At 48.9% G+C, this 21,595-nt stretch overlaps 1 protein-coding gene across 13 annotated transcripts in view; it reads left to right on the forward strand.

Annotated features, from left to right (window-relative positions):
- Positions 1-21,595, forward strand: part of ARRB1 (arrestin beta 1) — a 98,973-nt gene that overhangs the window by 50,484 nt on the left and 26,894 nt on the right. For 2 of the 13 annotated variants that reach the window (XM_060176818.1, XM_060176819.1), the window contains exons 2-8: positions 9,223-9,253; positions 11,887-11,947; positions 14,164-14,208; positions 14,762-14,976; positions 16,440-16,499; positions 17,138-17,220; positions 20,794-20,929. In XM_060176818.1, coding sequence (XP_060032801.1) covers positions 9,223-9,253; positions 11,887-11,947; positions 14,164-14,208; positions 14,762-14,976; positions 16,440-16,499; positions 17,138-17,220; positions 20,794-20,929 — 631 coding nt within the window. Of the gene's footprint in view, positions 1-6,251; positions 6,511-9,222; positions 9,254-11,886; positions 11,948-14,163; positions 14,209-14,761; positions 14,977-16,439; positions 16,500-17,137; positions 17,221-20,793; positions 20,930-21,595 lie in introns of those variants that run through there. The other 11 variants (XM_060176821.1, XM_060176815.1, XM_060176817.1 and 8 more) reach the window with 11 other exon arrangements.

Consider the following 21,595-nt stretch of genomic DNA (forward strand, 5'->3'; position numbering starts at 1 on the left):
GAGCCTGAGCTTCCTCTTCCTCTTAGGCTCCATATCTCCATCTGGGAGTGAAGCCGGCCCGCACTGGGATCACTCAGGCTCCCCAAATCAGGAAGGCAGGGCTGACATTTCCTGCCTGCCTGCCTCTCCCCCTAACTGGGCGGTGTAAGAAGCAGGTGCACAGATGGGGGGCTGAGCAGGCTGCAAGGCAAGGACACAGGAGGCTGTTCAGTTCTGGCTGAGCAGACAAGTCTGTACACAAATAACCCTGCTGAGGGGAGAATGTGACAAGGGCCCTATAAACCTCTCAGTTGCACAGCCACCTGCTCCTCACGCCTCCCTACTCCCTACTCATTGTATCACACCCGGAAAGTAGGTCAGAATGTGGAGTGTTGTACCTGAAAAAAGGTGCCCCCAGGCGTGGTTCCTCCCTACCCAGCTGAACTGTGACCTCCTGCCAGGCAGGGGTAGGGGAATTCCACGGGACTGGGGAAACATCTACCCAGTCGTTCTCCTTCCCCCAACTTGCCCATGGCTCCCCATTGCCTTCTGGGTACAGTTAGAATTCCTTAGCTTGGCATCAGGACCCATCACATTAGCTTGGGACTCCATGCCCCAATTAGAAACACATAATCCCATCTATTATGTAGTATTTCTGTGGCTGGGAGATAACTCACACATGCATTAGCATGCACACAATCCTGGGGTGTGAACCCCAGCACCATGTGAGTACACTATTGATGGCACCTGGGGAGCTCAGTTGAGCTCAGCAGTGCCATTGTGTGTCTCTCCTCTCTCTCTCTCTCTCTCTCTCTCTCTCTGTCTGTCTCTCTCTCTCTGTCTCTGTCTCTGTCTCTCTCTCTGTCTCTCTCTCTCTCTGTCTCTGTCTCTCTCTCTCTTTCTTAAATGAACTTTTTCCCCCTTTTCTGAGAGGCTGCTCAGCTGGGCATCACACATGTGTGAGGTCCTGGCTTTATTCCCAGGACTGCATAAAAAGAATGTGTTTTCTGAGCCATATCTCATTCGGCCCATGTTGTGGCTGTGTGTCATTTGGCAACTTACTTAGACTCTTTGTGCCTCAGTTTCTGACTGTGAATTGGGAGTCAGAGTAGTACTCTGTGTTGTCGGAAGAACACGTGAGTTAGTATTTATGCACACTTGAAGCAGTAACCAGTACCTGTTTTTTCTCCTGGATGTGTTTTCTGGTTTTTACACTTTTTCAGGGACTCGGATATTCTTGTATTCTTGACTCAACTTGCTGTGGCCAGGACCATTCCCTTAAGGAGCATTCCCCAAGCCCAGTGCCAAGTCCTCCCAGCTAGAAGAAGAAACCTCTATAGTATACTCACTTGGAGAAAGGCTATCACCATTCTTTTGTTAGACTCTGTCCACTCTCACTCTCTCAAGCAGTCACTCAATGGGAAGCACCTGTATTTATTCCTGAGCACCTGCTGTGTCCCAGGTACCATGCAGTGCAGTGAACTCCAGTGATCAGAGACACAATGAGGTCTATACTCTCCTTTGAGCTCTATACATGAGGCAGGCAGTGAGGAAGCAGCTCTTTACAGTGTGAGGGAGCTACTGTGATGGGGCACACAGGGTGTGAGAGCTGGGGGACATTTAATCCCATCAGGAGGCAGGGATGATCAGAGAAGTCTTCCTGGAGGAGTTAGCTGAACAGAAGATAGCACAGCAGTTCTAGTGGCTGACATGGCAGGTCTTGGTAGGCATGGAAGGGCTAGGAAATGGTACAGTTTTGGGGAATCACAGGGATAGGAATCTGGGTTGTAAAATCACACAGCATGAGACTAGCATAAAAGTATTCAAAATCATAGGATCTCAGTTTCACGTATGGTTTTTCCCCAGACTCTCCTTTTGCCAGTACTTCAAACGTACCTTGCGAGGGAAGACATGGTGGCTTTATTTAGGTGCCTTTCCTTCTCTCTCTCCCTCTCTCTTTCTCTTTTTCTTTCCTTTTTATTTATAAAATGGAAATATTGACAAGACCATAGGATAATAGGGGTACAATTCCCACCCCCAGAACTCCTTATCCCATCCCCTCCCCTGATAGCTTTCCTATTCTTTATCCCTCTGGGAGTATGGACCCAGGGTCATTATGGGGTGCAGAAGGTGGAAGGTCTGGCTTCTGTAATTGCTTCCTGGCTGCACATGGGCGTTGGCATGTCAATCCATACTCCCAGCCTGTCTCTCTCTAAGTGCCTTTCTTTACCTTTTAGTCATTTTAATTGTGTTTGTTTTTACTCTTGTTTTTTTTAAATTAAAATACGATTTATCTACCACAATATTCAGTTTTAGTATAAACATTTGTGGTTTTTAGTATATTTGAAAAGTTGTGGGGGTGGGGAGGGTTAGCAAAATGGTTATGCAAAGAACTTTCATGCCTGAAGCTCTCAGGTTTAGCCCCCTTATGATAGCCAGAATTGAGCAGTGCTCCCAGAAAAATGTTATTACCCCCCAAAGAGATTCATACCCACTAGTGATCACTTCTAATTTCCCCCTTCTGCAGCCTATGGTAGCCACTAATCTATTTTCTGTATAAGTACCGTGCGCTAACCGCTTGCGCCACTGGAGCTCCACTAAGCTATTTTCTATCTCCTAAACCCTGCAGAGTTTGGTTACTTTATATAAAGGGAATCAAACAATATATGGCCTTTCAAGTCTAACCTCCTTCACTCAAAAAACGTTTTCAAGGTTCATTTGTTTGTAGCATGAATTAATATTATATCTCTTTATGGCTCAATAATATTCAGTTGTATACATGAGTTCATTAAAGATACATTAAAACTAAATTTATTTATTTTTCTGTCATTACTGGGGCTCCACTCCAAGCCAATGTTTTCAGGCAGAGAAAGAGAAGGAAAGAAATCACTGCACTGAAGTTTCCTTTCTTGTGGTGGGGGCTGAGCTTGAACCTGGGTTGCACATATGGCAAAGCAGGTGTACTATCCAGGTGAGATATTTTTCTAGCCCTACAAATAAATTAAAATTTAAAATTCAAGTTAAAATTTAAAATTCAAGTAGAAATACATTCATCAGTTTGTGGCCAGCTGAGTTTTTGTCAGACCTTATGACTAATGAATAATGCTCTGACGAACATTTGTGTACAAATTGTAGTATATAGAACATCTGTTTTCAGTTTTTGGAGGGGGTATATATACCTTGGAATGGAATTGAAGGATCATATATTAGCTCCATGTTTATCTTCTCTGTATCGTTCCAATTTTAGTATATGTGCTGCCGAAGCGAGCACAGCTCCATGTTTAACCTTTTGGGAGACAGTTATTTTATTATCGTTAGGTATAGTACAATCTTATATTACCACCATCAATGTACCAGAGTTCTTCTTTCTCCTTGAAAACACTCACTGTTGTCCTTCAATTTGATTCTAACCAGCTATTTGATTCTGTCCTTCTATTCTAGTAGCTGTGGAGTATCTCTCTCAGTGGCTTTGGTTTTCTTTTCTCCAAGTGACTAATGATGTTGAACATATTTTCGTGTACTTAGCATTGTTGGAGAAATGTCTATTCTAATTCTTAGCCCATTTTTAATTGGGTTATTTGCCTGTTCACTGTTGAACCATAATAGGATCTTTATAGACTCTGCACATTAGACTCTTATCAGATACCTAACAAAAATACTTTCTCCACTCTGGGGGACATCTTTTCCTTTTCGCTTGGAACTCAAAAAGTTTTATGTTTTGTTTTAATGAAGTCAGATCTGCCTTTGTTTCATGGCCTCTGCTTTTGGTATTATATAAGAAACCATTGCCTAATCCAAGATCATGTTGGATTATACTTGGTTTGTTTCTGAGAGTTTCACAGTAGTAGTGGTTACCTTTAGGTCTTTGATTCATCTTGAGTGCTTTTTTGTTCATGGAGGCTGGGTAAGTGTAACTGTTATTTTGCACGTGGATACACATTTGTGCCAGCATTGTTTGTTAAAATTGACTGTTTGGGCTCCCTTGCCTTGTCAAAAATCAATTGACCATAAATATATGAGTTTATTTCTGGGCTTTCAATGCTGTTTCATTGATCTGTGTGTCTATCTTTATGCCAGTATCACACAATCTTGATTACTGTGGCTTTGTAGTAAGTTTTTGAATTAGGCAAATATGAATATGAATGCCCCAAATTTGCCTTCTATTGCTTTCAAGATTATCTAGACTGTTGTGGGTCCCTTGCATCTCCATGTGAATTTTAGGATCGGCCTGCCAATTTCTGCAAAGAGAAAAATAAACCTGAATTTTGTTGGGGATTTTGCATTGAATCCTTACATCAGTTTGAGGAGTCCTGGCAACTTAACACCATCAAGTCTTCTCATTCTTTCTCTGGGACCTTTATTGAGTGTAAGGCTGAGATCTCATCAAATGCCCTTCTTTGATTTCTGATTTATTCTGCTTAATATCATATGATAGGTATTTCCCTGGGTTATAAAAGACATGAGCACACTTTCAATGCCGTGTAATATTCCAGAATAGTGATTGTACCAAACAGGACTATAAACTCTTGGTTATTGGGTCATTTATCAGGAAAGGCATTATGTTCTATGTTCCTCTGGGTACAGACCTCTCCTAGAAACACAGTTAGGTAATAGGAAGACTGGTGGTTCACAGATAAGTAACAGACCATCAGCAGTGGAAGTTGATCACCAGGTACCTCATGCAGCAGGTAGGGGGGAATGGAGCTCACTGAAGAAGTTACCACACCACTTAAGAGGGAGCCTGCCTGCCTGCCCCTCTGGCAGTGCCACCCTGGAGTGGAATTAGGAAACAAGTAAGCAGGCTGTTCAGACACCAGTGGAATGTGCTTGCTTGCTCTAGACATTTTTCTTTTGAACAGAGGTCTTTACTCATCTTACATTTGCAACAGGAGATTCGTTTTATAATGTAGCTCTGTTCACCTGTAATGAAAACTTCACTGAGTGATCCTTAATGTCTATATCAGTCAGGAGAATCTGGTTCTCTGCAGTAACAAACAGCCTCCAAGCCTTAAGGGTGCAAGAGCTTTCTTTCTTCTTTATGCTACTAGTATGGTATAGTAGTAGAAGCCTGGGATTGAGGTCACTGGAAGCATCCCCAAGCAATGCTGATTTCAGTGGCAGAGGGAAGAGGGTGTGGTAGAAGGAAGCATGGTCTCCACAGATATTTATGTCTTAATTATGGAAACTTTGGATATGTTATTTTACACAGCAAAGGAAATTACAGTGGCCCATGGAATGAAGATTGTTCATCAGTTCAGTTGACCTTCAAATAGGGAGCCAAATGCACTTACATGAGTCTTTTAAAAGTCAAGGAGGGGGAGTCAGGCAGTAGCGCAGTGGGTTAAGCATAGGTGGTGCAAAGTGCAAGTACCATCGTAAGGATCCCGGTTCAAGCCCTGGCTCCCCACCTGCAGGGGGGTTGCTTCACAGGCAGTAAAGCAGGTCTGCAGGTGTCTGTCTTTCTCTGTCTTCTCTTCCTCTCTCCATTTCTCTCTGTCCTATCCAACAACGATGACAACAATAACAACTACAACAATAAAACAACAAAGGCAACAAAAGAGAATAAATAAACATTAAAAAAAAAGTGGTCAGACCATTGCAGTGTGATAAGAACATATCTGCTACTGCTGGTTTTCAAGATGGAGGAAGAGGCTAAGAGACAAGGAATATGCGTGACTTCTAGAAGCTGGAAAGAGCAGGGACACCAGCTTCCAAAGCCTTTAAAAAGCAACGAAACTCTACAAGCATTTAGACTTTAGCTCATTGAGGTACATCTCAAACTTCTGAGTTCCAGAAGTGCTGTAAGATAATATGAGTGTGTTGTTTGAAACCACTAAATTGGTGGCCGTTTGTTATGGGTCTATAGATAATTAATACAAAAGACACCCACTTTAGCCCTTAAATGCTTCTGCCTGGAAGTACAATGTGGCATCTGAGTCACCCATATGCCCCACCCTCAAGGGAAATGGAATATCAGTAAACAGTGTGAGATCTACTCTACCCCTGCTATTTGCACTCATGCCTGGAGCTTTCTTTCCATTCAGAAGCAAACAACAAGCCGCTGGTTGGTTATTGATTTCATTATCCACTAATGGGTGGTGACCCCTAGTTTGAAAAATACTATCTAGACCCTCTCCCCCATATCTCCTGGACCACATGACACATCAGGGCACAACTCATTGGCCCAGGTGTAGGACACCTGACCATAGCTAACCAATCAGATGTCTCTCCTGGGAATTTGGAATTGGGCCATGGAGCTAGTTCCCATCTGGAAGCTGAGCAAGAGGCAGAGTAGGAACAGGGTTGGAGTGAGAGCCACATGCAAGCCCAGATGATGGAGGAGCAGAAAAGGCCTGAGTAAGCAGAGAGAGGTGCATATAGACAATGGAGCAGTAGCACGGAGTGCAGCGCAGCCAGGAGAACATGCAGCCCCAGAGGGAGCGGTGGAGAGAGAGTGTGACCGCCTGAGAGTCTGATGGCTTCCCCGTTCCTGCCTCCAGCTCCCATCCAGCTTGCTTGCGCATCCTTCTCGTGAGATTTCTGCCTTCCTATCGAACCCCCTCCTCCTTCCCCTGAGCCACCCTGGGTGGGCTTCTGTCTTTTGTCTCCCATGAGGCTGCATCAGCTGCAATAACACCCCTGGTCTTAAATATTTATCTCTGGGGGGCCTAGTGTTGACTCTGAGGATCATGCTTGGAGTGGGGGGTATAGATGAAATTTGGGGGGAATTATAGCCAGCCAATCCTACCTCCTGAAGTTTGGCCTTGACCACAGCCCTGTGTGTTTGTGCTTGCTCCAGAATGGGCAGATGGGAGCCCTCTGTATGGACTGCATCTGTGGGGGTCCCTGTAAGCTTGAAGCACCTCCACTTTCTGACAGTGTAGAGCTCAGGGAGCCAGGGGAACTGTTTCTGGAGGAACTGGTTGTGCTGCAAAGTATAGAAGAAGGTGGATTCTGCAGATGGACAGCCACCTTTTTCTTCTCAACCTCAGTTTCCTTGTTTCTGAAATGGGTTGTTGTAAGACTCAGTAGGGTTCTGGAAACAACACTTAGCCACAGGTCAGAGTCTGGCATGCTGTCAGGACAGGGCAGCTGCTGTTGTTGTCTGAGGAAGTTACCAGTATTCCCGCTTCCTGAAGAAGGTCACCCCTGGCTGATGAAGTTAGTGATAGGACATTCCCCATCACTGCTGGACTTCCTGCCCCTCCTCACCTTTAATTCCCACACCCCTTACTCATCCTTTAATCTCTTCCTGCCCTCCTCCCCCTTCTGTCCTCATTCTCCCTCTTTTATGTTGTCCCCGTTGTTGATAGAGACACCTGTATAGGATGTACCTGGCTATCCTCCAGAAGAGGAGACAGAATTGGGTCTGAATCCTTAGCTTCTGGTTTGCTATTCTTGGGCAAATAACAACACCTCATTGAAACCCCAAGCTCATTCCTATAGATCGGTGATCATATTTTTTTCATGGTGCTGGTATGTGCCGCTGTTAATTAGACACTCAAGGCTGGTTCCATCCTCCCACCCTCGCTGCCTTCTTACTGGTCTCTTTCTCCAGCCTGGCCCTCATGTGCCTCCTAGGACCAGGGCCTCTCTCACCCCTTTTGGGGACACTGGGGTAACCTTCTCTGACCAGTAATTTGTAGCCTCAGCCATTTCTGGCCTCTATTTCCCTCAGATTCAGGGATCCTGAGGCTTCTAGCTAGGTTCCCCATGGCCAGCCCCCTTCTCTGCAGATTCAGCCCCAGCTTGGGAGCGGCTGGCTCAAATCATGTGGTCTGCATTTTCTTTCTCACTTTAGTGATTATTATACCCCAGCCGCCTGTGACATCTTCACACTCCAAACACTGATAAATATTTATGAGGAGGAAAAAGGCCCAGAATTTCTGGGGGAGGTAGGGGAAGGATGCTTAGGACCCCAGAAACAAGGGGGGGCTGGGGGGGTTGGGGAGCCACACAGAGCTACTACCTCAATCTCCTTTCTGGAGGAGGAGCTGTCACCAGCCTGGCACAGATGCCGCTGCACCCAGGCAAGGATTTGGGCTGCATATTCCTCTGTGTGGGGACCTGGGCCCTCTCCTTATGTCTCTTCATTTCTCTTCACCTCTGCAGCTACTTCTTCGCCCCTTGCTGCTTGTTTGGTCACGTCTCACACTGTCTTTTTTTTTTTTTTTAATAACTTATTTATTTATTTATTCATGAGAAAGATAGGAGAGAGAGAAAGAACCAGACATCACTCTGGTACATGTGCTGCTGGGGATTGAACTCAGGACCTCGTGGTTGAGAATCCAATGCTTTATCCACTGCACTACCTCCCAGACCACTCACACTGTCTTTCATTTCCATACCTCCAGTTCCTTATACCTGTCCCCTCACCCTCTGCCCTCTCACACCTCTTACCCTGGCCTTCTGTCTCTGTCTCCACCTTTCTTCTTCCCTCCCCCCCTTCCCCCCACCCCATCCTCCCCTAACACCACTTCAAATAATGCTGGGGCTCAATGGTGGGGTCTGATTCCCGTGCCCTGCTGCAAGAGGAGGACAGGGGGAGATGCTTGAGGTGTCTGTGGGCTTAAGAGGCAGAAGGACACTCCGGGAGCTGGGGGTCATGCCTCTGCCTGATTCTGAGTCCAGTGCTCTATGGTGTAGTCATAGACACAGCTCCTCCCTCTTCCAGGACTCAGCTTCTCAGTTTATCTCTTCCCGAATTCATTTCTACTTACTGAATGTTTTCTTCCTGGAGTCACAGGGATTCATTCTTGGAGTACCCATACCTACCCAAGTAGGCAAAAGAGAGGTAGAAATCCTGTCTTTGCAAGCTGCTGTGTTATCAGAGTGGACAGGCTTATACTTATGGAGGAGATGAGAAGTGGGAACACCTGGGGCAAAGTCAGAACCAGTGTATTGGAAGACTTGGGAGTGAGGGAGGTGAGCAGGAGGTGAGGGAGGAAAGGTAGGTCCCACAGACAAGGTTCCTTCTATGTGGGTGGAGAGAAACATGCAAATGAGAGGCCTGCTCCACATCCTTCTTACCTCCTGCTGTGTGAAGACTAGTCTGACATCTTTACAGGGGCTGAGTGTGGCAGTGGTGGTGGCTTAGGTGGTAGGAGTGTGGGGATGCTGAGGTCTGATTGTACTTGATCCTGATACTTGAACCATCAATCTGGGACTTGGTCTGGCTGGGGGAAGCCTATGGAAGCCTCTTGAGTATATGCTGACTATGACTTCCTTCTCGCTCCCTCACAGGGTGTTCAAGAAAGCCAGCCCCAATGGAAAGGTGAGTCTAACAGCCTGGCTGCAAGTCCTTGTCATTTCTTCAGCATCTCTGCTGACCTGACAGGGCTCACACATCCCTTTCTGAGGAGACACTGCTCTGACCTCAAAGCCCTGAACAGGGACAAAGGCCCTCAGGAAATGTCTGTCTGTCTGTCTGTCTCTGGCACCAGAGTTATCACTAGGGCTCAGTGTCTGTGCTACTCCACTTCCCCGGCAGCCATTGTTTTGAAATAGAGGTTGACAAATGGATGGGGGTGCAGGGAGAAAGAGAGAAGAGACACCTGCAGTACTACTCCATTGCTTATTAATCTTTCTACTGTAGGTAGGGACTGGGGACTTAAATCTTTTTTTTTTCCTGTTGTTACCCTGGTTGTTTTATTGTTGTTGTGGTTATTATTATTGTTGCTATTGATATCATTGTTGTTGGATAGGACAGGAAGACAGAGAGGAAGAGAGAAAGATAGAGACACCTGCAGACCTGCTTCACCATTTGTGAAGTGACGTCCCTGTAGGTGGGGAGCTGGGGGCTCGAACCAGGATCCTTATTCTGGCCCTTGTGCGCCCTGTGCGCTTAACCAGCTGCGCTACTGCCCAACCCCTGGACTGGGGACTTGAACCTAGGTCCTTGCTCATAACAATGTGTGCTTGCTACTGGATACATAAACACCATCTCTATTTGTTTATTTATTTATCAGATCACTGATTATCTTTGCTTTATGGTGGTGCTGGGGGGTTGAACCTGGGACTTTGGAATACAGGCATGAGAATCTATTTGCATAACCATTATGCTATCTCCACTCCCCCACCCCCCATTTTATGTTTTTAAGAGAAGTGGATAAAAAGAAGAGGGTAGAGGAGACAGAGAGGAGAGAGACCACAGTGCCACTCCACCATCCATAGAGCTTCTCTAGTGTTGTCCATGGAGCGCCCATGTGGTGCCAGGGTTCAACCCAGGGCCTCATGCACAGCAAGATGCATGCTTGGTCAGGTAAACCATCTCACAGCCTTAGGAAACTTTCTGAAGGGGGAAGGACAACCCCCTTGGACTTTAGGAACCCCTTTGGGGTTTCTATCAGAGAGAGGCATCAGTGTGAGTGCAGTCATTAGAGTAAGTGCCGAATGCCTCAAGGGAACTAGCTCCTCTGATTTGAAAGGAGCTTGGAGTCTCTCCTGGTGTTACCTCATTAACCAGTGCAGTTCCCATCTCCCTTCAGTCCAGCCAATGCACACTAGGGCCATTGTGTGTCAGGGCAGGGCTGAGCTGGCAGGCATCAGACAGGGCCAGTGTTCACAGCCAGATGGTCATGCCCATATAAAATGGCAAATGTGAGATAAAGGGAGCCCCAGGGCTTCAGGGCCCAGCCTGGGTGGTCAGAAACAGCACCCCTAGTGACCGATGCATTTCCCAGCAAGACAGGTGAAAAGGGCATTGAAGGGGCTGTAAAGATGTCCCAACAGTTGAAGCAGAGGGCCAAGAGGGAGGCAGGGGGAGAGGGTTGGGTCCCAAGAAGCCTGGCCTCCTGCCCTGGGCTGCAGAGAGCACACTGCCCCCCCCCCCCCCACAGAGGAGTTACTCACCGCCTCGCTGCCTTGCATGCTGAGCCAGAATCTAGCTCAGATTCCTCCCCAGCCGAGGCCCACACACTGTTCTTACCAATCGATCAGAGCTGACATTTGGAATGAAACCTATTTATCATCGTACTGCAGGGCACTGAGGAGTCATTAAAGGGTTTCCAGACCAGAGAAGTACGGTTCTAGTAACATCCCAGGATGGCCAGTGTGGCAAAGGAAAGGTGAAAGGCTGGCGCTGACTGCAGACCCTGCAGGGGTGGGTGTGTGGTCCAGGCAGGAGTGACAGTGGGCACAGAAAGGTGCAGATTAGTAAGTATGATGGAGAGAGACACATCAGGATTTAGGGACTGTGGGAAAGCTGCTGACATGACACTGGGTTCTAGCTTCAGGACTGGCACAGAGGGTGCACTGGCTCCTAAGCCCTAGGAGTGCCTGCCTTCCACACTGCTAGGGTAGGGGTGGGGTGGGCAGAGTGCAGGGCTCATACTGCGGGCACCCACTGCCTTGCCCTCTCACCCCCCTAGGATGTGCTCAGCAGACTTTTGCAGCTGTGCCCCACCCTCTGTGGTGCTTGACATGGAGGCCTTGTGTCCTCATATGTAGACGCAACCAAGAGCAACTGCTTTCTCAAGTTTCTTTCTTTTTTCTTCCCCCCGACCCAGATTTGCTAATTTATATCAACAATAGAGAATGAGGAAGTGTGTGTGTGTGTGTGGGGGGGAGTGTAGAGTGCACTGCTCAGTTCTGGCACATCATGGTGCCAGGGGTTAAACCTGGGACCTCTGAGCTTCAGAAACATGCTTTCTGTGCTCTAATTCGCTGAGCTCTCTGTCCCCCTTATTTATGGGGGGTTGCAAGTGTAGCTGCTTTCAAAATGTTACAGGGATAGTTTGCATAATGTTTAGGTCTGGGCTTGGGTCCTTGTCTGGTCAGGAGTGAGAGGGCTGTATCCCGGGCTTTGAGAGACTTTACTGGGGTTTCCTCCAGGGTAGGGGCTGCCTCTTCCAGGGGCATGTCTCTGGGCTCTGAAACTGCTCATGCACTCCGTGTTTCTCCTCCCAGCTCACCGTCTACCTGGGCAAGCGGGACTTTGTGGACCACATCGACCTTGTGGACCCTGTGGGTGAGTCCCTGGAGGATGGGGTGGGTGTGTGGGGGGATGTAGTGGGAGTCAAATCTGGCTTCCCCCTCCCATAGAAGAGCATGTGGAAGTTACCTAGGGTAACCCTCAGGTGTTGAGGGTGGAAGAGGGTGGGAGTCACCCCCTTCTGGCTTTCTAAAACCCATTTCTGCCCCCCCCCCCCCACATACAAAATGTGTAGGAAGGATTGGGGCAGGAAGAGGGGAGGGGTCCCAGTGATGGTTATGAGGGTGAGGCATGGAGACACTGGGTCATAGAACTTGGATTAAGACCTGGGCAGCCTGGCTCCACAGAGCCTAAGTTCTGTTGCCTCCTGAGGGGAAGGGTGGGAAGCTGAAATCCACTGCTGAACTCAGTCCACTGAATGTAGCCCACCACCTCCTCCTTGCAGAGGCCCCAGCTGAACACCACCAGGGTGCCTGCTCACTGCTTCCTAGCAGCCAATTCAGGAAGTAGATACAAAAGGCAGAGGGGACACTAAGCCTCCAGGGTACCAATGTCCTAGGACAGAGTAGGGAGGAAAGGGGGGTCATTCTATTTTGTGGGGGACCCTGGAGTGGAGCTAGATTCTCTGTGGCTCACAAGTCTGTCCAGAACCCTCAAGATAGGAATTCTCCAGGCCTGGGAAGGCACCAAAGTCTGCCTCCCAGACAGCTCTGGGGACTAAGTGACTCCTGGCATCCATCTCTCAGGGGCTCTGGGGACTAAGTGACTCCTGGCATCCTGACCCCAGGATAGCCCCCTAGGATGGGGTAGCAGAGGTCACATTCCAGGTGTAGTTTTCCCAAACAGTGTGTCCTCTTTTCCTCTGAACTGGGCCTCACACTGCCACCTTCCAACCTGTCACCTCTTTTGCATCCCTGGGGTTGCTCTGTGACATTCTTGACTATATCACTTTACCACTCTTGGTGTAACTATCCAGGTTTGTAACACAGACGACATTCTTAGTCACCACCCTAGGCCCAACCACCTCTATCTCCACCATCACCAGGATCTGTCGTCTCAGGCCTCAGGGCCTGTTTGACTGTCTCTGTTAATCGAGTGATGACCCTCCCTGTTCTTGAAGACCCTGCTCCAACCCCCAGCCTCCCTGATGGCCCTCACTGTGGGAGGGTGCCCTCACTGAGTGCCCTAGGTTCCCAGCACAGAGGAAGGAAGGTGTAAGGCAGGCTGTGGGGATTATGGCACAGCCTAGTCACTGCCCCTTGGAAAAGCCCAGCTCTGAGACATGGCTGGAGCCTCAGACTTTCATTTCTCTGTAGTCAATGGAACTGTGTGAGTCACACAGGGTTACTGTATGATTGACTCCTCCCCTTCCTCTTCTTAAGATTTGTTTGTTTGTTTATTCATTTATGAGTACGGACCAGAGTATTATTCTGGGACACGAGATGCCGGGGATTGAACTTGAGACCTCAGCTTGAGTGTCCAATGCTATATCTACTGTACTACCTCCTGGGTTCATGATTCCACTTCTATGAAGTACCTAATGCAGTTGAATCCAGAGAAAGGGAGGAGACTGGCTCAATGGCTGTGGCTACAGAGTCTGACCAGAGTGACATAAAATGCCCTTTGTGTCCAGCTGGACTTTACATTCCCGAGGCCAAATCTTGGGACAGACCCCATGTGACATGATCACTTAGCCCTCCCAGCAGCCCTGCAATGAGGATATCTGCACCAGGGTATTACAGGATGCCTGCGTTCTGCCAACCCTGACTTCAAAAAGCTCTGAGTGCCAGTTGTTGCCCAGTTTGAGTCAGAATTCAGAGCTGGCAGAACCTGGCCTGAGCTCAGTGCAGGCAACTGGCCCTTTGTTCAGCTTCCCAGTGAGGCTGTCAGTCTGTTCCTGCAGAGGTATGCGGGAGTGGGTGTGGGACACCTGGCTTCTGTAGAGGGTTACAGCACTTATGGGAGATACAACAAATAACCCTCCTGCAAACCCAAAATCCCCAAGTGTGCCTCACGGCCTGGGTTTGGGACCCATATTGTCAGTCTGACTAACGGATAAAAAAAAAAAAAATCCAAGTAAACTGCCGCCAGGCACCAACTGGGGAGTTGGGTAGGGCCTTTACCTAGAGGCTGGCCTTCCCATTTCTCTCACGGTACCTCTGGACAGACAAATGGCTGGGCTGGGGTATGGCTTGGTGTTTGGGGGAGTCTGGTGGGGGTCCTGCTCACTGTCTATCTGTTTGTCCCTCCAGATGGTGTGGTCTTGGTGGATCCTGAATACCTCAAGGAGAGAAGAGGTGAGGCGGTGGTCCCACCCTCACCTTTCTAAGGCCTCTTCTCTTCCTGCTGTCCTCAACCCTGGGCCTCCCTGACTTTCAGGGGTAACACTGGTTAATCTATTGCCTCTCCCTTCCCATCCCCATGTCCCTGGGGGAGCAGAAATCCAGTGCCTCAAGACTTCTACACCACTGGATCATGCTCTTTGAGGCTGGGGATAGGACCAGGGAGGGGCCAACATCTTGTATCGCAGCAGAGATCCAAGACTCCTTGGGAGGGGAAAGAAACTGGGAGCTGGGGTCAGGCTGGGAAAAGACCCTGTGTCTTCTGGGCACCACCCAGCTCATGTTCCCCCCTCACTGTGCTCTCAGCTGTGCTTCTGTGCAGGTACACCCCCAGCCCTGCCAGCCTGCTCCAGCCCTACCAGTCCTACAGGCCTGTGCTCTGGGCTAGACCTGGGAGTGGAGGACAGACCAGCCTGGCAGTCAGCCCCCCAACCCCCACTCCCCTGGGGGAGCTGGGGGGCATCCTGTGCCCTCTAGCTGGGCCAGCACTGGTAGAGGCCACCCTCAGAGCCTCTTGCTCCCACAGTCTATGTGACTCTGACCTGCGCCTTCCGGTATGGCCGGGAGGACCTGGATGTGCTGGGCTTGACTTTTCGCAAGGACCTTTTTGTGGCCAACGTGCAGTCCTTCCCGCCGGCTCCCGAGGACAAGAAGCCACTGACGCGGCTGCAAGAGCGCCTCATCAAGAAGTTGGGCGAGCATGCATACCCTTTCACCTTTGAGGTCAGGACCAACCGCAGTGCAGGTGGGGGGTGGAGGGTGGCAGGCTGGAGAAACAGTACCTCTAGGCAGAAGCTCCACCATCACCGTTTCCCAGTGTACAGGGGCTTTGGGGGCACTGTCACCTGCACTGCTGGGCAGTGTCTCCTCCTGCCACTGCCGGGGAGTCACTATGACCTCTGGCTCATCCTCAGACTCCTGACCGTGTCATTGATAGGAGGACAGCAGAAGTGGAAGCCTTCAGAGAAAGGAACCCCTCTGTCTTCTGCCCCCCACCTTGGACCCACTGACCCTACTCAGCCGAGTTCAGACTGCAAGTAGTAGACTTCCCAGCTCCACCACGTCCCCTTGGCCTCTTCAGACTGCAGGAGTCTGGAGTTTATTGGCTTAATTTTTATTTATTATATTTATTTACTTCCTATGAGAGAGAGTGCCACATGAGAGTGGGAGAGAGTGAAGCCAGAGCACCACTCTGGTACATGCAGCACCAGGGATTAAAGTAGGAACTCAGAAAGCCCTGTGTTCTCCTGTCTACCTCACCCCCATGCACACATGGCATTAGAGATCTTAAATTTTCTGGGCCTCAGACTCTGGGGTGTGATGAGAGGAGGAATGAGGGAGCAGATACCCCCTGCAGAGCCCATGTGCTCCTCTCTGTGTAGACCACTAGCCTGGCAGTGAGGAGCCCTGCCACCCCTCCCACTCCCCCACCAGCTAAGCAGCAATGGAGCCAGCCAGAGACAGTCTCACCACACTGACATCAAGGTGTGCACAGCCCTATGCCCCTGGGAGGGGAGGAGGGGAACGATACACCAACTCCCTTGCTTTCCCTGCTTCTAGAGACGCTAACATTTTTGGCTCATAGCACTCTAGCCCACAACTTCAAAGTCCTTTATCTGGTCCCCCAAGACTAACTCCTACTTCCTGCTCCCCATGTTGGGAACACAGGGGATTGCACCAGGCCTGTCTCAGCCTCCTTAGCTACAACTGTACACACAGTGCCTCTTGCCATGGAAGGCACCAGAGTTATGGGTTTGGGACTTGAATGTGGACCTCTTTGGGGAACTGTAGTCTACCTGCTACAACAGACCTCTTCCCACTGTTGTGTGGCGAGGGCTGGACCAGCTTAGAATTTTTTTTTTTTAATTAAAGATTTATTTATGAGAAAGAGAAGAATGAGGGAGAAATAGAGAATCACACTGACATATGCAATGCTGGAGATTGAACTTGGGACCTTATGCTTAAGGCCCCAATAGTTTATTCTCTGCACCACCTCCTAAGCCACCAGCCTAAACCTTTAGACACACAATCATTTGTTTTACTGAAGTGTGGCCTGGCATGATCTGAGGGGGCAGCCCTGTCTGTTCTTTGGGTTCCTGGTCTGATGAGCATGTGTGGCAGGGGGAGACACAGGGACATCATGGGGGTTTGTGATAGAAGCCTAATTCTGTCTGTCCTCCTAATAGATCCCTCCAAACCTCCCCTGCTCAGTGACGTTGCAGCCAGGGCCTGAGGACACAGGGAAGGTAGGTTACCCCAATGCACACATCACGTGTATCCCTAGGCCTCAACTTTCTCTATGGGAAGGGCTTTGACCCTCCCCTCCCCATACTGTTTCTTGTGTCAGGACTCAGCTGCTGTCACCTCACATGAGCCACCTGTCACCTGTGCAGGGCTGTGGATTCTAGTATCCTCACCCTCATGTCCATTTAGTGCCCTGTGACCAACTCAAGTCACTTCTTCCAGTTGTGGTTTTGGCTACAACATAACTGACTTGTTCCCTGGACTCTCCCTTCCTGCTTCACGGCCTCTTGTGGAGTATCACCACTGTCTCACAGGGGAAACAGAGTCTCTTGTGATAGCACTGGTGTTGCAGCCACCGAGGCTCTGAGCCCATCCCCCATGTTGAGTGTGGAGGTGCCAGAACATGTCTCTCTGTGTGGGGTGTGGGTAGGCAGCTAGCTCACAGGCTGCACAGGTGCCCATTGGTACTTCCAGCAATCCTAGAGGAGGACGGCTACTGGACAAGCGAGTGGACCCTTTTGGGGCTGGGCTCAGGCTCCAAGGCAGATGGGGGGCGGCTGGGCTGGCTGTGTCCCAGCCAGCATCCTCGCTGTGAAGTCAGTAATCAGCCGGCCACATTGTGGGGGCTCTGTCTTCCCAGAGTCTTTCCTCACAGGCCTGTGGTGTGGACTATGAAGTCAAAGCCTTCTGTGCTGAGAACCTGGAGGAGAAGATCCACAAACGGTAAGAGGGCATAACTTCCCATAGGATGGGATGGGGTGTGGGCAGTGTCGCAGCAGAGTGAGGGAGACAAGACTGGCTGAGAGCCTGGAAAAGAGATAACAATGCCTGGAAGTGTGCAAAAAGGGAGTCATGCAGTCCATCTTTGGGGACCTGAGAAGGGCATGCTGGGCTTCTGGCAGGTCAAGGAGGGTGGAGGTGATTCTGTTGCTTTGACTCAGATCTCAGCATTTGTTTTTCCTTTCATTGCTGAGCCCACTTCTGCTATCTCCAAACCTCCAGACTGAATGTCTTTTTGTTTGGGGAAAAAAACACAAACTATTAGGTTGTTTAAAACTGTGAGCGGAGTCAGGCAGTGGCATACCTCATAGAGTGTACACATTACCATGCAAAAGGACCTGGGTTCAAGCCTCTGGGGCTGGAGTGGGAAAGCTTCACGAGCCATGAATCAGTGCTGCAGGTGTCTCTCTCTCTCCTTTTCTATCTCCCCTCCCCTCTCAATTTCTTTCTGTCTTCTAAAATTTTTTAAAAAGTGGAAAAAAGAGAAAAAATAGAAAGAGAGAGAAAGTGAAAAGACTACTAGGAGAGGAAGCAGTGGATTCATCATGCACCAAACCCCAGTGATAACTCTGGTGCCAGTTTAAAAAACAACAGTGAGTCTAATAAATAAATAATCCTTTAAAAAATGAGCAAGATGTCTCCCCACCAGCCTGGACCCCCATTTTCTGATCCTCTTGGGAGACTGTCAGCTGGAGGGTGTTGTGGGTGAAGGATATGACTGGAAGCTTCTAAGCAATGGGTGTAGTTGGGAAGGTGAACCTCTGGGAGAGGAGGGAAGGAAGCTTACAGCTCATCAGGGAACACATTCTACTGGGGATGGGAGGGTGGGGGGCACAGAGAGCCATGATGTCCCTGACTTTTGGGGTGAGCTGCCCAGTGCCACTCTCACCAGCCCTGTCCTTGCTGTGGTAAGGCCCTATCCTGTCTACCAACAGTCTCCTGAGTCACAGTTCTTTTTTCTTTTTTGTTTTTTTAGTGATATAATGATTGACAAGATTGTGGTATAAGAGGGGTACATATAATTCCCACCACCAGCATTTCATATCCCATCACCTCCATTGAAAGTTTCCTTATTTATTCTTCTGGGAGTATGGATCAAAGATCTTTATGGGGTACACAAGTTGGGAGGTCTGGCTTCTGTAATTGATTCTCCCTTGGACATGGTAATCGACAGGTTGATCCATACCCCCATCCTGTTTCTGTCTTTCCCTAGAGGGGTAGGGCTCTGGAGAGGTGAGGTTCCAGGACACATTGGTGAGGTCGTCTGCCCAAGGAAGTCAGGTTGGCGTCATGGTAGCATCTGCAACTTGGTGATTGAAAAGCATTAAGATATAAAGCAGAAAAAATTGTTTAATAATAAGGAACCAAAAGGTAAGAATATATCAGATTAGATTTGGGGTCTTCATGTCGGAAGGAGCTAGGAAGTCTATTTTAGCTATATTCCACAGCGCCCATATCTTTACTAATTTTTGGCTGAGCCCAACAGCTAACATGCAGGTGGGCTAGAAATATTGTCTGGGAAGATTGTGTCAGAGTTGAGAATAGGACTTGAAAGATGGATAAGGGCAGAAGGAAGCCCCCAAATTTAGGAAAAGGTATGTGAAAGGCACCTGGCTAGGTCCCCTGAAGTATCTTGGGGAGTGGCCTGAGCTTTGCCACCTAGTGGCTACAAGCTGTATTGCAGGTATCTTTCTTGAGCCAGGGCAGCTGGAGATGGGACTTCTCTCCCTTAAGTCTTTTGTTCTCTAAAACCAGAGAAAGGATTATAGGCTGTGGGAGAGTGTCCTGATCTGAGAAAGGAAGGTGAGGTAGTGTCACTAGCCACAACCCTGATTCCACCACCAATAGAATTTAAAATTTTTTAAATACTTATTTTCCCTTTTGTTGCCCTTGTTTTTTATTGTTGTTGTCATTATTGTTGTTACTGATATCATCGTTGCTATATAGGACAGTGAGAAATAGAGAGAGGAGGAAAAGACAGAGGGGGAGAGAAAGATAGATACCTGCAGACCTGCTTAAACACCTGTGAAGCGACTCCCCTGCAGGTGGGGAGCCAGGGGCTTGAACCAGGATCCTTAAGCTGGCCCTTGCATTTCGCACCATGTGTGCTTAACCCTCTGCGCTACCACCCTACTCCCCCAACAGAACATTTTAAGTCTACCATAGTCATTATTAGTAATGACATAGAAACTGTCACTTACCAGGGACTTACTAGGTGCCAGTTATTGTCCATGATGCTAGACATGTATGAACTAATTTAATCTAAGAGGTGCTGCTATTGTCAGCTTTTTACAGTTGAGGACACTCAGGCACAGAGGTTACTGTGGCCAAAGTCAGATTGTACATGAAAAATTAGGACTTTGACTCTGGATATCCAGTTCTAGGGAATGGTGTGGCTTCTCTGAGAAGTGGGGGTTCCAGTATAGCCAGCATGCCACCAAGACTGCCTTACTGTGTCCCTTCCCTCCATCCCCTACCAATCCTCATATGTTTCCTCAATGAGCCTGATGCCTTCGTAAAACCCCATCTCATCTCTGGGGCTCTGTCCTCTTCATTTACCTACACCCCCACTCCTCAATGAACCTTTCCATGAACCCATTGCCCCTCCAAGCCACCATTTCTTGGCAGGGTCCATACTCTCCCCTACAGGCTGAACTTAATAGGCATTTCCTGTAGGGCAGGCACTGTCACAGGTGCCAAGAATGCAGCAGTGCACAGTTTAGACAACCATCTCTGTCCTTAAGGAGTTTTCTCTAGTAGGTGACATAAGGAATTAAGGAACAAAAAGCATTGTTCCTTTCTTACTGTCATGCTCAGTACCCAGACACAGCCAGCTTCCAAGGGGCAGTTTGACTGCTGGTGGTTCAGAACATGAGAAAATCAGAGTGGGTAGTCTAGGAAGGCTTCCTGGAAGAGCAGATATTTCTGCTTGAAGAGGGAAGCAAATGAGAGTGGAATCAGGAAGATGGTATTTGTAATAGGCCCAGTGTGAGTGCAGCTTTTGAGAAGGACCCAGCAGGCCATCTGGAATGGCAGTGAGGAAGTGGGGTATCAGTGGGAGAACAGCAAGGAGTTGGACTCTAAGGCTGTGAGCAGCCATGAGAGCACGCTGGGCAAGAGGGGGACGTATGGACTACAGGAAAATAGCAGGGGGGGGGGGTGGCCAGATGGTAGTACAGTTCTTACAGCACACAAACAAGGAGCCAGGTTCAAATTCCCAGTCCCCACTCGTAGGGTGGAAGCTTCACTAGCAGTAAAGCAGTGCTGCAGTTTCTCTTTCTCTCACCCTCTCTATATTCCTCTCCCCATCTCATTTTTTTCTCTGTCTTATCAAATCAAAGGGGAAAAAAGGTTTCTGAGAGTGGTGGATTCACTGTGTAGGCACCGAACCCCAGCAATAACCCTGGTGACAACCAATATTAATAGTAATAATAATAATAACAATAATAATAATAACAAAAGGGAAATAGCAGGGATGAAAGTGACTGGTCCTCTCTGCTCTGCCCTCCTCTCTAGGAATTCTGTGCGTCTGGTCATCCGCAAGGTGCAGTATGCCCCAGAGAGACCAGGCCCCCAGCCCACGGCTGAGACCACCAGGCAGTTTCTCATGTCTGACAAGCCCTTGCATCTAGAAGCTTCCCTGGATAAGGAGGTGAGAGATTCAGATGCAGCAGAGTTGCCCTGTCAGGGCAGGGTCCCCAACCCCAGCTTTCTCATGGCCCCTAGGGCCCTTCTGAGGCCCAGAATCACAGTGCTCAGGGAATGGGGGGGGGTGTGTGGCTCTGAGGAAGCCTCTGGGCCTGAAGGAGTATGTGTATGTGTGTGTGAGGGGGCTGAGGGTGAAATGAACGATGCTACTGACTTCAGAAGTCAGGGTACTCCTTGAAGGGTGCCAGCCCTAGCCATCTCCCCACATTCCTCTTCCCACTTCAGGTGTAGGTACTCACTTCCTTCAAGAGTTGGGAGGAGGGCAGCAGAATGGCAGGTGTTTGGGGTAGAATGTGAGTCAAGGTCTTTCAGGAAGGACCCCAAGCTTGGAGTGTGTGCCCTCTTGCCCCAGGCAGCCAGAGCTGGCATGCCACCTTACCTCGTCTCTCCACTGCACAAAGAGGGAAAGCACAGCTTTGGTCCCCTAACCGAGGCCTCACAGCTCTCACCCTCATCCTCAAGTTTATCATTGCTGTCAGCATACCCTCTGGCTGAGCCATGACTGGGGCCTGGGAATAGCGGCTTCCTCACTGAATGATTTCTCAAAGTCCCTCAGAGGACTGGAATGTGACATATTATCACTGGCTTAGTATCTGTGGGAGGAGAACAG

This window comes from Erinaceus europaeus, chromosome 17 (assembly GCF_950295315.1).
Source record: "Erinaceus europaeus chromosome 17, mEriEur2.1, whole genome shotgun sequence".
Taxonomy (NCBI): Eukaryota; Metazoa; Chordata; class Mammalia; order Eulipotyphla; family Erinaceidae; genus Erinaceus; species Erinaceus europaeus.